Below are 15,883 nucleotides of genomic sequence, written 5' to 3' on the forward strand. Positions count from 1 at the left end.
AATTTTGCCTTATATTTTTCCTGGTAATCCAAATGCTTCTTTTCACAAGTTAGCCTCAGTACAGTCTAAGTGCAACAACAGGAATCCTTTCTGTTGCCTGGAGACTTCTGAACTAAGATGAATACCTTTAAAGAAAAGACAGAAGAATGCAAATACATTGAAATATTTTTATGTAAAAAAAAGTTTTATATAACTTAGCATACACAGAGGTTAGTTCTTCCTGTACTTAAACAGGAGAACCTAGTCCCACGTGTTCAGCTTGTTCTTCAGAAAGCAGTCTTATCCTCTCTCTCAGCTTCTCTATTTCTTCCTCTTGCTGTCTCACCTTCTGTTGTAGGTTAGAAATAACCTGAAAGTGAGAGTCAGTTTAATTCATTGATAGACAGACAAGGAACAGCCTTATTAACCTATTTGAATAGTGTTCGCAATCCACTATAGACGCATTCTGCAGCACCACAGCTATTCTGCATATTGATAATACAACTTCATCCCCAAACAAAGTGTGGCAAAGAAAGAGAAAATGATAAAGAGATTCTGCAGAGCTGATAAAAAGCTTCAAAAGCTTTTCTGAACTATAAAAATAGCTCAAGCTGTATGTAGATCAACTGGCCAGTCTTCATAAAGTTACTTTATCCTTAATGACCATTTATCTCATATTTCCAGAAACATTAATATAGTGGGATAAATATTATATCACACAATCCTCTTAAGAACAAACCAACCCCCACCCCCCCAATACAGGCAGGGAAACAAAGGGCATTTTCTTTTTATATTTCTTTATCCTGTAAAGGTTGAGGTTATTGGCATAACTTACATGTTCTGTGGTATGGAATAGTTCACTTTCACGAAGCTGAGCAGCCGTTGGTCTTTCTGTAGATCTCTGACTGGTGAGGAGTTTAATGTACTTGGCTTGAATAGGCCATTTTTTGTAGAAAGTATGAGGAATTTGGCCATTCCTTAAATGTGTAAGAACTTCTGTTCTTTCCATTTCTGTTCCAAATGGTTGGAAGAGTTCTAGCAGGATAACACCCATGCTGTACATGTCTGACTGGTAAGGGCGTGAAGAAAAAGTTCTGAGATAACTGGTATTTTAAATTACTTACTAGATTTCTTTTTCTCATAAAAAATTCACGATATGAGAAAGCTTCACATCAAGTTTCATGATATGAAAAGTAAGGAACACAAATTCAAATCTATATAGATTCTTCAAGATTATCTCAGAAAAGCCAACACTTTTTGCATTGGTAGCAAACTAGAAGGCAAAGTTGAAATCCATGTTTCAACAAAAACTTTAGGAGTAACAGTAGGAAGAGTATTTATATATTTACAAAATATTATGTATTTACCTACTGAAAGGCTTGTTTTATTCTTGTTATCTATCATCATGTGTTAATAGAAAAAAAAAATGTACTCCCTACCTTGAAATCATAGTGAGATCCCTGCAGTTGTTCTGGTGAGGCATAGAGGCAAGTCCCCACGCCCGAGGTATGCGTCAGTCCTTTAAAAAGGCAATTTAGCCTTACTCAGCAAGTGTTATATTGTTACCATTTTGCTTAAAAAATTAATATTTAACTGTTTTAATATCATAGAAACCCCACTAAGCTTATTTCACTTACCATTTATCCTTTCTGTCTTAAACCACTGGTCTGCATCATCCCAAAGAAGGTCTTTGCAGGCCAATCCGAAGTCTCCTATTTTTACACGATGATCTGATCCATACAGAAAGATATTCCTGGGCTACAAAAAAAGACGGTATAAAATCTACAATACATCTATATAAAGAATTATGACATTTCAGCTGTTTCAACATCTATAAAATCTAGTGGTTCACAGATAGAAGGTAATTATTTAACACTTTCATTATAGTGAGAGAGAAAAAAACAGTCATAGCTGATACCAAATTATACATTAGCAACACTTGGGCAGAAAGACCATGTATGAAGGATCTAGAAAACAGGAAGAAATGTAAAACAGGAAAAACAAAGATTTAGTGGAAAGATAAAGTACCTCCCCTCCCCACCCCAGCAGAAAGCGGGAAGTTTGCAGAACAGTAATGTTACCAGGAACAGGCAAGAGCAGACGGCAAATCAGACCAACTGATGTACGAGGAAGAAGACTAAGTATCATCTTTGGGCTAGACGTAATGTAAAACAAAATACACTTTTCTAGATGATAAGCACAGCTCCATGTGCTGCTTCCTTCTGGGAAGTCACTATTAAAAAACCAAAGTGATGAGAGACTTGAGTAGAGAGCACTGACTGGAGAAACTGAAATAGTTTTACCCATGTATTTTGGGTTTAGGACCACCAAGGAGGAGAAATGCTAGCATTATGTGCACCCTCTGCAAGTTTGGGGATGACACCAAGCTGAGCAGTGCGGTGACACGCCTGAGGGGCAGGATGCCATCCAGAGGCCTGGAGAGGTGGGTCTGTGTGAACCTCAAGAGGTTCAGCAAGGACAAGTGCAGGGTCCTGCCCCTGCGTTGGGGTGACCCCAGTATCAGCACAGGTCGGGGGATGGAGAGAGTCCTGAGGAGAAGGACTTGGGGGTGCTGGGGGGGTGAAAAGCTGGCCATGAGCCGGCAACATGTGCTGGCAGCCCAGAACCCCCCCGCAGCCCGGGCTGCATCCCCAGCAGCGTGGGCAGCAGGGCGAGGGGGGGATTCTGCCCCTCTGCTCTGCTCTGTGAGACCCCCCTGCAGCGCTGCCTCCAGCGCTGGGGCCTCAGCACAGGAGAGACACAGAGCTGTTGGAGCGGGGCCAGAGGAGGCCCCGGAGATGCTGGGAGGGCTGGAGCCCCTCTGCTGGGAGGACAGGCTGAGAGAGCTGGGGGGGTTCAGCCTGGAGAAGAGAAGGCTCCGGGGAGACCTTCCAGCCCCTGCCAGTCCCTAAAGGGGCTCCAGGAAAGCTGGGGAGGGACTCTGGAGCAGGGAGGGGAGCCACGGGACGAGGGGGAAGGGTTCTAAACTGCAAGAGGGGAGATTCAAATGACATCTGAGGAAGAAATTCTTTGCTGTGAGGGTGGTGAGCCCCTGGCCCAGGTTGCCCAGAGAATCTGTGGCTGCCCCATCCCTGGAGGGGTTCAAGGCCAGGTTGGACGAGGCTTGGAGCAACCTGGGCTGGTGGGAGGTGTCCCTGCCCAGGGCAGGGGGTGGACTAGATGATCTTTAAAGGTCCCTTCCAACCCAGCCATTCTATGATATTATAATCTAGAGGCCCAAGCACTGCCAGATCATGTCTGTATGTACAGATGAGATGGAACTTTGGCTTGCCTACACTTCTGTGAGCTTCACTGGCCTGAAGCTGAACTATGACGACTCACTTCTCATGCTATAAAACTACGAAATAGAGGAACTGAAGGCATAACACCATGTTAAGCATTCCCGCTGGGCACAAAGAAGCTGTGGTCAGCAAATACAAGTTAATGACCAAACTTCTGTTAAGTCATAGCAACTCATAAAATTTCTTCTGACAACTGAAGTTTTGGGACCTGTTACTATGTTACGCCATACCAGTCCAGGGAATTTTTGGTTTGGTCGTTTTTTGTTTTTTTTTTTTTCCTTTCCTAAAAAGCAAGTAACTATAACTTGAACATATTTTCAAAAGCTAACTGATATGCTGTTAGCAAACTGAGGTGTAGTCAAGGGGTTTTGCTTATTTTTATAATCACATAAAAGAAAAATTTTAGGTAGATAATTTAGGTCCTACCATGGTTAAGGAAAGACCAAGACAAAACAAAACCAATTTGACCATCCCCGTTTAGGACAAGAAAATGGCTTCACAAAGGAGAAGACGTTTCCAGAGCTCAATCATAATTCACTTGTAAGTCAACGTTACTGAGCTTATAGTAAAGAAAGTATGGTACTGCCATAGAGGAGACAATGTATGTTTTCATATGTCACATAGCTAAATTCCTAAGAGCCTAAGTCATCTCAAATTTAACTATGACATTGCTCTCGTTCTCCCATAATGTAAGTTATCTTTGTATTCTTTAACATCAAGTAATAATTTGATGAACTTACTTTAATGTCTCGATGCATCACTCCCATGCTGTGGATATAGCATACTCCTTCTAGTAACTCTTGAAAAATTTTCATTGTCCAGCGGACATCCACAAGATGGTACTGACCTTAAAGCAATTTAAAATATAAATTATTTCAGCTAATTTTTATTTTCAGCTAAAGTTATTTAAGCTTATGGTGGTACGTCTTGTTGAATTCTGTTTATTTATGATGCAGAAGAAATTTTTAACAGAATGAGCGAGCATAGTTTAAAAATGGAATTTCCCATGCTTCTCCTAAGATAGTATTTTTGAAACAGCAAAAAGTCACTAACCTCAAAATTCCAAAAAGGAAAGTTCAGGGGACATGAACATGCGTCTGCCTGAAAACACTGCTCCAAACCCCATCAGATAGCTATTTGATTACGAAGTTAACAAACTCTTTACTTACATGTAAGTGCTGAACTGGAATGAAAAATACAGTTCCAGATAAAATCATGCTAATTTACATGGGGTTTGTATTGATTTGCTCCCTTCCTTTTTGGATCCGAATCCTCTGCTGTTGTGCTACCCTCTGAAATCCCCAAGGCTCCTCTGGCTGTAGCTGTCCTAAATGAACTTACCATCTCATTGTTTTTACCATGTCCCACATCATTATTTTATTAAACTACACTGTCTTCCTACTCTAATGACCCAGACCTAACATGTCTGTTGCCGCTTTGAACACTCCCCATTTACTCCTGCTTGGGTTTCTGTTTTTTAACGTCTAACCTATGTTAGCATTCCTCTTTCCTCTCCTGTCGCCTGTGAACACGTGGGAAAAGGGCGTTTTGCACGGTCCAACGCCCTAGTCATTCTTTCATTGCCTGACCGGGAATGTCATCTTCTAGCTTACGAAAGCTAAAAAGACTATGATTAGAGGAGATATTAGTGGAAGTCAGCTCATAGTTAGCTGCTAAACCTTACTCCAGGACTGAAGAGAAGAACCGATTTATCTTAATAGTGATTAAAACTAACATTGAACATTAATCATACAGTTTATGTCTTACAATCTGTTAAGCACAGGCTTTTTTTATACAACCACCCCAGAGAAAGGAACGTGTCTCTAATGCTTTAAGAGCATTAGACTTGTTCTTCCAAATGTCAACCATTATTGAAGATGGCTTGGTATCGGGGCGTGAGAACTCCTCTGGCCACTCAAGCAAGTAAATGTTAAGATTCTTTAGACCAAAGACAAATTAGCCTGCGTAGGAGTTTTGATTCTTAAGAACAAACTTAAAAGCTTTTAATTGTGTTGTAACCTATCTGGAACAAAAGATGTATTTATATTTTCCACAGCAGAAAATTAGCCTGTGAAGACTCTATTTTGTAGCAGCAAGACTACTACCAAAGCAAAACTTCAATTATGTAAATAGCTTACTGAGAAAAAGCAGATTCTGTCAATAAAAACTCTATTCCAAATAAGAATCATTGTCCAGGCACAGATCTCTCCAGATAATAACTCTGCCTCCGGCATACATTCTTTTTTTTTTTTTTTTTTAAGAGTTGTCTAAAACCCATGAACTTAAATCTCTTTTACCAACATCTATCATACAAAGGTTCAACACTAGCCGCTCTCTAAGTGAAAAAGAAACTAATAAGAAGATCCATATTATTAGTTGCTGAAGTAAAACGTAAATTCAGGCAAGTGGACTTCCAATTAGGAAAAAAGAAATATTTGCTTTATAACGAATATGTAAATTTTTAAGACAGTGATGAATCTTACTGGAAGTTTCCTCTGCTCTCTCATTGCATCTTTTATTACGGTCAACAATCCAGTCCCACAAGGATATTTCACACAGTTGCATTTGTATATGAAGCATCAAACGATACTCCACCTAACAGAAAGACAATGATCCATGATTTTGCCAGTGTAATATGAACAGTATTTTCTTGGTTATTTTATTTAAAGTTAATTAAAATAATTGGTTTTTAAATTAAAAAAACAGATAACAAAATGACATCAAATACAGTATTACTAATCTACTGCATTCAAGAAGCAGATGCAACAACACTATCTAGTTTTGGGGTTTGTTTTTTTTTTGTTTGTTCCTCAAATTTTAACAATTGTTATATGATAAAATCTAACAAAATAGCCACCTACATACTGCAGTATTCAAATTACAGTTTAAAAGCTTCTAGACATACTGAACAGAAGTTCATTCTGGCTTAAGAAAACAGTGTAAATTAATATAAAATAGTAAAAACCTTCAACCTCTTGATATGGAAGTTCATAATTTATTAACACGAATGTGTAATTTCCAGGTTCTGATAATGTACTAGTTCACCTGATAACCTGGACAACTCAAGCAAACACCTTTAAAATCTTGAATTTCTTGCAAGAGGGAACTCCAAATGATAGCAAAAGCTCGAAGCTTTCCAGAGCTGGCTGTGCTATACAGAATGTTTCAGAACGCCAACAAAGTTTTAGAAGCACAGGCAGAATGGTGATTTCCTGCCCAAATCTGCTTCTCTCTTTTCCATGTGTGATCCTACTCTCTATAGGCACCATGTTACATACCCAGACACTTTCATCAATAATATCTGAATCAGCCATCATTAACAAATACCGAAGATTTTCAAGTTTGATGGGGTTTATTTGTGGGTTTTTTGGGGTTTTTTTTTTGTTTGTTTTCTTTTTTTTATTTATTTTTGGGTTTTTTTTTAATGCAGGAGTAGTACACCTTATTCATGTAGGTGCTTTGAAAGGACCCAAGATAACTAACACACATATGCTGAGTTTTGCCAGCTCCTCTGGTCAGCTTCCTTGTAACAGTGTTACAGACAATTTTTACTTAAGTGGGTATTTTTGGTGTTAATCACAGTAATTTTTTTTTTTTAAGTTTACCATTATAAATCATTCCTCTGCGAACCAAACTCTACTTTACAAACATCATTAAGTTAGACATTAAGTTAGACAGCAGTATTTAAAGAGAACTGTATTTACCTCAAACTCTTCACAGAGAGCTACATCATTGTTGGAGCGTTCTTCAGTGCAGGACTTGCTTCCAGTGCTAGCATCTTGATCCAGACTAGAATGAGGTCCCCGTGCTGAATGATTTTTCACATCAGGTGATCTACTGCTAACACTACTTACAGAGTCTTCTTGTAATTCTATGGATAATTCACATTTGTTTGGTTTCATATGCTCTTTACTATTGCTGTTTGTAAAATCATTCCTTACATCCATATTCTGCACTAATTCACCATCCAGCTTTCTAAGACTGGTACTGTCACAGGACGACTTCTCTTGTGAAGTAAGGTCAGCAAAGATAATGGAACTATCGCTTTCCATACTCTGAATGTGACAGCGATCACTGAAAATAAAAAAAGTACGGGAGAGCAATCAAAGTATGTACATAGTTTTATACCATCTATTTGTGATACACCATTCTGAAAACTCTTTTTTTTTTTCCTCCCCGATTGCAAACTGCATTCCAGAGTAAGAGTTCAGCTGCTTCCCCTTATAAAACTTGAGGATGACACAACTGGCAGCGTAGGCTCCAGCCTTTTTAATGCCCTGCCCCAGCAGGGATTCCCGAGAGCTGACCCAGACAGCCGAGAGACACACACAGTACCAGGTCACAGCATTCACCACGCACAAGTATGATACATCCCCATCCCTTTAAACTTAGCAAGTTACACTGTATTTCTCAGAGGGCTCCATCTCCTTATTGAAGGGGCTAATCCACTTCTGAGAAACAGAAGGCCCATCGCCCCAACAGGACTCCACTAGAAACTGGAGAGTGCCAAAGGAGGCAGAAGTATCCAGTGATACTCTTCAGCTTACACAACCAGCAGAGAAACAACAACAAGGATAATTAAGACCTTTCTTTGGTTATCATTTGGAAGCAAAAAGCACTTGCACAATCTATGGCTGATTCTGTACTCTTTTAATGTTACTTTAAAGAACCACCGTATGTTAAAGCCAAATAAATGTTATCATTGAGGCTTATAATACTTACTTGCCACTCTCTTGCTCCAAGGATAATGGCTGCAACTCCATTATTGTTTTATCTATTAGATGAAAAGACAAATACGGTATTCTACAAAACCAAGCATGCATATATTTAATATAAACTAACATTTAGGCTACAGCATCTTACTGAATTTAACTTCATTACCTGTAGATATCTTTTTCTCTATTCCTGCTGCTGCAAAAGGTTTTTCTTAGCCTACTAAGAAGCAACACTAGTATGTTTTTCATTTTTGTTTAATTGAAAAGAAAATACATGTTGTGCAAGGTCACTGAAAGGGTTGTACTGGGCTGTCTTACATATTCACCTAGAATTCACCTTTAAGAAGTTATCTTGTTCAAAATGAGGACTTATAATGTATATGATCATACACCGTAAAAGAAGCAACTCCAGAGGGCACCATCCTTTGCACCACCCTGCTGCTGTGGTATTTCAGAAATAATTTTCATTAAGATTGTACATTTATATGAAAAAGCAGTTTGTTTTAGCACACAGAAGCAAATATGAAACACCAATCTTGTAAGCCATGGAAAACTACCTATAGATCTAGTTATGTACTTAAATTATCACCATTAAATACTTGTGAAGTACTCCTCGCACTAAAAAGTTGCATCCTTCAAGATTCTCAGTATCATTGGTTAGAAAGTCTTATCTGTTTTACTATACTGTCAACTTCCTGTGCATTTTCTTTTGTGCTTATAGCTGACCGGGCATCAACTCACTGACTTGGAAAGCAATAAAGTCATAGAGAGCATAAGCAAACCTCCCACCAAGAGAGGATCAAAAGATTTAACTGCTAAAGGCATTCCGGAAAAGGACAAGGAAGAAAGGGACTAACGGATTAGGGCTACAAAGGGACCAAAGGACAAAGTGTGGGAAGAGCTGAGAACAGAGAACCTGAAGAAAAAAAAAAAGGGGCCAGGGAAGAAGGTGTAAAGTGAACAAAAAAGTTGATGAATTCTCAACAGTTACAGACAGTAGCTGATACACACAAAAACCCAGGTTGCTCTGTCACTGCAGAACTATGCTACACAATTCATCAAATTTAAAAACTCTCCTGTGGAAAGGAAAATAAGGAGGGAAACTTTTTTCTTTCTTGACATTGAAGTATTTATTTCCAGGTTCTTTCAGTTTTTCTAAACTCTTTTCCACACAGGAAGAGAAGCATATTGTGAGACTTATTCTAGTTTTGCTGTATCTCTGAGATTTCAAAATATGGTAACAAATTTGTGGGTTTTTTTCCTCCTATTCATCACTTTTCCCCCAATAGCTGAAGTGGCTTGTTCCCCAGTATTCATTCTTCTCCTCGTCAACTCACTACTTTTTGCATTAAGAGGTTTTCATTGAACTTCACAGAACTTTAAAATCCTCCTCGCATATTACCTGAAGTGAAGCTAATACTTTCACGGCTCCAAATTTATCATTAAGTAACAGATAAGTTATTAGGCAAGAGATTGAAGTGCACAGAGGGAGAAGACAACCTGGTGGTCACCTCTAGTTTGCTTTTTTGGGTTGTTTTAAAGAGGGGGGAAAAAAATAGTTATTTTATAATAGAACGAATACTCTCCTGCAAATAATAGTACAGAGGTTATAAGCAGGATGCAAGCAAGAATTACACAATATGCTGTACTTTCCTTTCGGGCGTACTGTTTGAACTTGTTCCATCCAAGCAGTGTGATAGCCTACAATATTAGGATGCTGCAGCCCAGCCAGCACTTTAACTTCTCGTAGCACCTAAACAGATGAAAAAGAAATAGTATGACTGTCCTTTATTATGAGCGCTTAATAAACCCAAAAGATAACAAAAAATAACAGTTTCCAACAGAGAAAGAACAGAAAAAATTACTACCGTAATGAAGAAAATTTTGAAGCTTTAAAACAAATTATGACTTTCATAGTTGCAGAGATGATCAAATTCAAGTTAATAATATGCTTCCTTTAGTGGACTTAAATACCTCTCATATTCCTTTTTTTTCTACTAGGTGTCGATAGGGTCAAATCTTAGAAACTCAGAACGCGGAAAAAACCTTATAAATGTTTTTGATATTTTGGGAAAGAATTGCATTACTTAATTAAATCAGAATCAGCTAGAGCGGGCAGGGAGTTAAAACAGAGATGAAACATAGGAGAAAGAATACCTTCATACAATCTCTTCTTGTAGCCTTCTTGATGTTAATTTTTTTAATAGCATAGAACTGACCATCTAACTTGTTTCTGACCTGAAAACAATTACAATAGAACAAAATTAGTTGTTTATGCATTTAGAGTAATGAATTATTAAATCCTTTAGAATCAACTATTTTCTAAAAATTAATTTCTGAACTCCATTCAGATAACTTTTCACCCATATCAGAGAATGAAACTGGGATCAGGCCCCTGCTGTCTAAGATAAAGATACTCTACTTTTGCCTTCTTTCAGGACTGAAAACATCTAATCCAATCTTTGTGAAACACGTAGCTTTACAGCTATCTTTCCGTCAATAAAAAAATGTTGATAGGTGCTGATAACTGCTTAAACAGGTTCTCAATAAAGCTGTGAGACCACAACTGTCATTTACATATGGCACATACCACGTGGGGAACCTCGAGCTGGCCATACGCTACAAGTATTGAATACAATTCAATATAAACACAATATACAATACAGTATAAACACAACAGTTTATATTCATGTTGAGGCTACTTTTTTCCAAGCAGCCACAACTGGAACATTGCAGTGTGCAGACTCATCCGTTCCTGTGGCTATTTTAAGTCAATACATCACAATACTTCACACGAGAAATAAGGACTTTTCATTTACTTTAAAGGGGTCAAAATACACCAAGTAAAACATTTGATATATCCTGCTTCCGACAAACAGGAAACAGAAACCACAACTGAGCATCTTTTGAAATGAAACGTCAACATCCTTCACATGTACGGGTTTGCACTTGTTCTACTAGAAAATTAGTATTTTTGTTTCTCTATTAGAAAAATAAACAAAACAGCCAAACCAGTAACTCTAAATTTCAAAGGAAAACTAGATATAAACTGATAAACAGAAGGTAAAGAATACCTTATACACTTTACCATATCCTCCTTTTCCTAGCCTTGCAATCTCATCAAATTCATTCAAGTATCGTGAAGTCTGTGCTTCAAAGAGAACTTCTTTTTCCCTAATCAAAAAAAGTTAGGTTGCATTAAACAAAATTACAACTTATAAGTAAGGTATTAGATAGGCTACAGGTGTACACAATCTAGAAATATTATTTACGTTACGAAAAGACGATGACAATACTTAGACATTACCATAGTGAATACTGAAAACCAGCAGACTGCAAAAGTATGCATATGTGCTACAAAGCCACACTCTGTGTTCACAGAAGTATTAATATGATTTCTTTAAATTTATGCCTGATAAAATGTTGGTTTTTTGAGTGGTGGCGCTAACCGTGAGAACTGTACTGAAGAAGGAATTTTCACCAGATCGTTTTGAGAGTTTGGAGGAATTCTCACTTTTTTTTCTACATTTCAGAGCCAAAATATGAAATGCAGTATTAATTAAATTCAGAGCGGAGCAAGGAACTTCAGGTAGGGAGTTGCTTAATATTTCTAAATGCTTTGAATACATACCCAATTGCATGAGAATCTCCATTATCAAGTTCCTATGAAACAACAAAATCCAACATAAAAACATGCCGTACACAATAACAGATCTACTGTGCCATCGGCACAGACAGCTAAATCAAAATAGAAACTACAACTATGTTCTTAGAAGAAAATGAGGTTACTGATAGCCGTTGATTCTGCAGAGAGCTTCACCAAATTAAAGGATTATTATCCCACCAGTAATCTTCTAACATCTATCTGCTGGAGAGATTACTGCCCTTTAGAGTTCTGCTGGCAAACAGGATAAAACGAGGTCTTTAAAATGTGCTTAAGACAAAATTAACTAGCTTAGTTCAAGCAGCAAGATAAGCAAACTGGTCTGATTCAGCCTGAAGCACATTACACAGTATACAAATTATGCCCTCCACTAATATGACTAGGAGGGTGTGAACATAATCAACTGGAACAGTTAAAAGTTGAAAATGGATGTGTCTGTTGTTGAAAAAAAATGTAGCAATACTTAAAACACCTTGCCTGCATTTATAAAGATTTTAACTTTGGGGTTTTATTATTTAATAAGGAACAAAACACTGCTGGCTTCAAAAGCTTTAGTTTGCACCTGCAGAACCAGAACATGCCATCCCAAACAGCCACGGTAGAACAGGAGTACCACTTTGTGTAATTATTAAAAAGACCCAATCCAATATTAAAAGACACCACACACACACACCCCCCAAACAAAAGCTTCTTTGGATACAATGATGTGTTAATTCCCTAATGAGGAGGTTGCCAAAGAAATTTAACAAAGCTTACCCCATTAAGTATTTGTCGATTAGCTGCTTTCATTAGTTCAGTAATGGCTCTATTATGCTGCAGTCTTACTGTACTAAATTCATCGCAGAAGGCAAAGGGGGAGAGCAACCCTGTTCTTGTGAAAGCCTGACGAAGTACTGTACAAAGGAACAGAGAAAGGTCACATCAAATAAATCCTGCCAATAAGACCATGTAAACAGTTATTTCTTAACAGCACATCCAAAAAACTGAATAGTCACTCCTACTCTAATGCTGTTTTCCATATCTTAGCAATAAAAAAAATTAAATCCAAACTAGAGCTGCTCTGTGGGAATCCCTTTGCATGATATAGTTATTCGCCATGCCCTTCATGGTCATAAGTGCATCTCCTCTTCCTTATCTCAGCAGATGAATTATACAAACATCCACCCATTCACTTACTTCTTACTCTTGGACTAATTTTGATCAGTGAAAAGACAAATTCAAAGCATATTCACAACTATGAGGACATGTTTATGATAAAAACTGATAATGTCGAAATTTCCTAATTCACATACAAACTCATGCATTTCTGCACATACTCATAGTAAAGAACAAAGTCACTTCCTTCCATCCCCCCCAAAGCACGTCTTTCGCAGTTGGAGTAAAACAATGCTGTGGCAGACAAAAAGCTAACAAATACTGGAGATGGGCACAACTGTGAAGATGCTACAAAAATGTACTTAAAAGTTTTAGGAGTTCCAAGGTCTTAAACTAAACTTGCTCATAAAAGGTGGGGTTTTTTTAGATGCTTCTTTGGGACCAGCACTTCAAAAATCAGCCTATTACTTTATATTTTAAAGTAGATAAAATTTATTGAAAGCGAACCTACAAAAAATCAGGAATTTTTCTACACAAGCCTTATGGACAGTTACACACACCAGAAAAGCAGGAAAAACCCAGCCTTGACAAGATGAATATATGAACACAGATATGATTACTGCAATATGTTTTTCTATTATTCATCAGGTTTATTCCACTTGGGAAATTGGTTTAAACTATACCAATGAAGGAACGTCACTCCATAAAAGTACACTGGGAAGCCAAGCAGCTACATACTTTGGAAGATGCCCAGGTGGTTTGTTGGGTTTTTTTGGTTTTGTTTGTTTGGTTTTTTTTGTGGGGGTTTTTTTTGGTTTGTTTTTTGTTTTTTGGGTTTTTTTTGTTCCTCTGCCAAAAGGAGAAATTTTGGTTGCGTTTTTTTCCCTGATATTTTCGGGTACCTCAAACCAGGAGAGTTTGATAGAGATAACAGTAAGACCCAGGGCCAAACATCTACATCAGACTTTGAGAACAAAAAAAGTAACAGTTGTCTGCATTGTCATTACTGGATGCTATAAATGGCTTCAATTTTAAGCACAAGCAATATATTAGATTTTATTTTCTACAATCACGTATAACAAGGAAAAAAACCTTGGAGATTGTTTCTCAAATGCATTAAGTATGTGCCCAAATGAACAAAATACCTAAGATAAGTCAGACACCAAAAAGACAGATTTCAAAAGAAACACTTCACACCTGAAAATGCAAGCTCCCTGAATTATATCAAAAAACTTTATGGGTAAATAAAGGACTTAGAAAGGTATTTACTCTGATTTTCACAGGCCATAATTTTGAAAGATTTAGTGAAGACTATGCTACAGCTATTTCTTGATAAATATTTTTATTAAATTCCCCTTCTGTGTTTTTAGATCAGATTTAACAGTTAGATAATTTATCCTGTTACCCCTCTCATGATGCAACTCACATGATTTAGCTAGAACTTAACTGTCTGATCCTTGCATCTACCACAATATTCTGTCACTGTTTTCAAAAATAAGACAGGTCCTCATTCCCAATTAAGCTGATTTATAGAATGGTTCGGATTGGAAGGGACCTTAAAGATGATCTAGTTCCAACCCCCTGCCCTGGGCAGGGACACCTCCCACCAGGCCAGGCTGCCCAAAGCCTCATCCAGCCTGGCCTTGAACACTGCCAGGGATGGGGCAGCTACAGCTTCTCTGGGCAACCTGTTCCACTCACAGTAAAGAATTTCTTCCTAATATCCACTCTACCTCTACCGTCTTTCAGTTTGAAACCGTTACCCCTCATCCTATCATTACACTCCTTGATAAAGAGTCCCTCCCCATCTGTCCTGTAGGCCCCCTTTAGGTACTGGACGGCTGCTATAAGGTCTCCTCGGAGCCTTCTCTCCAGGCTGTACAACCCCAACTCTCTCAGCCTGTCAAGGCTGATTTAAGGTATCCATCCTCTTCTCAGAACTACCCTTGTCCCGGTGGGATGAGACCTACATCTTTGTACTGATGTTGTGCTGTAATTCTGCACAGAAGAATCTGGTGTATATTGCAGTAAGACAGTTTAAGAGACGGGAAAGAACTACTCTTACTAACTTCGGAACAAACACCTGGAATGAACGGGGTTGTGGGTGTACATGTGGCAGAGGTGCTCCAGCAGCGACACCAGCAGTAGCTGGTTTTGGATGGTCGAAGTGAAGTTCACAAACTTCTGCGACCTGTTTGCAACTCGCAGCTCCGCCGGCACATCCGATTCTGGAAGAGGACAGTCAGAAGGATGAGTTTAGGTCTCAGCATGTGCCTATTTACTAGAACACCAAAACCACACGGGAACCCGCACAGCTTCAACGCACCCCAGCTCAGAAAAAGGCACCACACGAGCTGCCATTGAGCACCTTAAGGCACTAATTAGGAAAGTAACTCTAATTAATTTTTCTAAGCGCACACGGAAAACAGCTACTAGCCGGAGGGCCGGGGCTGGCCCCGAGGGCCGGGACTCGGGCTCCCCGCGGCCGCCGAGAGCCCACCGGCCCCTACACCCCACCACCGCCCGAGGGGGAGGGGAGGCAGGGAGGGGATGGCGGCGGCTCAGACCTCCGTCCCGTCCCGTCGCAGCCCGGGGAAGGGGAGCCCCGCAGAGGCCCGGCGGCCGCGGCCGCCCCGCTCACCGTCAAAGCGCGGTTCCGGGCTCTCCTCAGGAAACTCGATGGCGGGCGGCGACGCCGCGGCCCTCGGCGGGAACCCGCCCCGCCACATGCCGGGCGCCGGCCTTCGCCCCGGCCGGCAGGGCCTGCCCGCCTCCCTGTGGGCGGCCCCGGGGCCGGGCCGGCGCTTATGGCCGCTCTTTGGACGCGGAGAGATAAAACGTTAACCGGAGAGAGGCGGACGGGGCCCAGAAGGCCGAGCAGGCTACGGCCGGGGCGGCCCCTCAGGCAGCGGGGCCGGCGGACAGCCCTCACCGCCGCGCCGGGCCGCGGCTGCCCGCATCGCCCTCGCGGGAGCCCCTCGGCCCCTCGCCCGGACCGGGGGTCGCCGAGCCCCCTCTAGCGGCTCCCGGCAGCGGCACAGGGGCGGTGCCGGTCCCCGTGTGACCCGGAGGAGCTCGCTTCTCCCCCCGCCGCCGCCGCCGCCTCCTTCCCTCCCCCCGCCCGCTCG

The 15,883-nt window shown here is 40.2% G+C and overlaps 1 protein-coding gene across 1 annotated transcript; it reads right to left on the bottom strand.

Annotated features, from left to right (window-relative positions):
- Positions 1–22: 22 nt before the first annotated feature.
- On the bottom strand, positions 23–15,860 carry EIF2AK1 (eukaryotic translation initiation factor 2 alpha kinase 1). Its single transcript, XM_063344749.1, has 15 exons — positions 15,397–15,860; positions 14,825–14,983; positions 12,417–12,553; positions 11,628–11,659; positions 11,071–11,170; positions 10,154–10,234; positions 9,650–9,749; positions 8,004–8,055; positions 6,986–7,355; positions 5,765–5,876; positions 4,022–4,128; positions 1,617–1,737; positions 1,419–1,498; positions 815–1,048; positions 23–349 (listed from the first exon to the last, which is right to left on the bottom strand). The coding sequence occupies exons 1-15, from the start codon at positions 15,482–15,484 to the stop codon at positions 227–229; spliced, it is 1,896 nt and encodes a 631-aa protein (XP_063200819.1). The 5' UTR covers positions 15,485–15,860; the 3' UTR covers positions 23–226.
- Positions 15,861–15,883: the final 23 nt, after the last annotated feature.

Source organism: Chroicocephalus ridibundus, chromosome 8, assembly GCF_963924245.1.
Source record: "Chroicocephalus ridibundus chromosome 8, bChrRid1.1, whole genome shotgun sequence".
Lineage (NCBI taxonomy): Eukaryota > Metazoa > Chordata > Aves > Charadriiformes > Laridae > Chroicocephalus > Chroicocephalus ridibundus.

Excerpts from the sequence above, each read along its gene's own strand:
- EIF2AK1 (XM_063344749.1), bottom strand. The coding sequence starts at position 15,484 with ATGTGGCGGGGCGGGTTCCCGCCGAGGGCCGCGGCGTCGCCGCCCGCC. Across the intron at positions 1,738-4,021 it reads TGATGCATCGAGACATTAAA|CCCAGGAATATCTTTCTGTA; the intron begins GTAAGTTCATCA and ends CTTTTTTTGTAG. Across the intron at positions 1,049-1,418 it reads GATCTCACTATGATTTCAAG|TCAGACATGTACAGCATGGG; the intron begins GTAGGGAGTACA and ends CGCCCTTACCAG.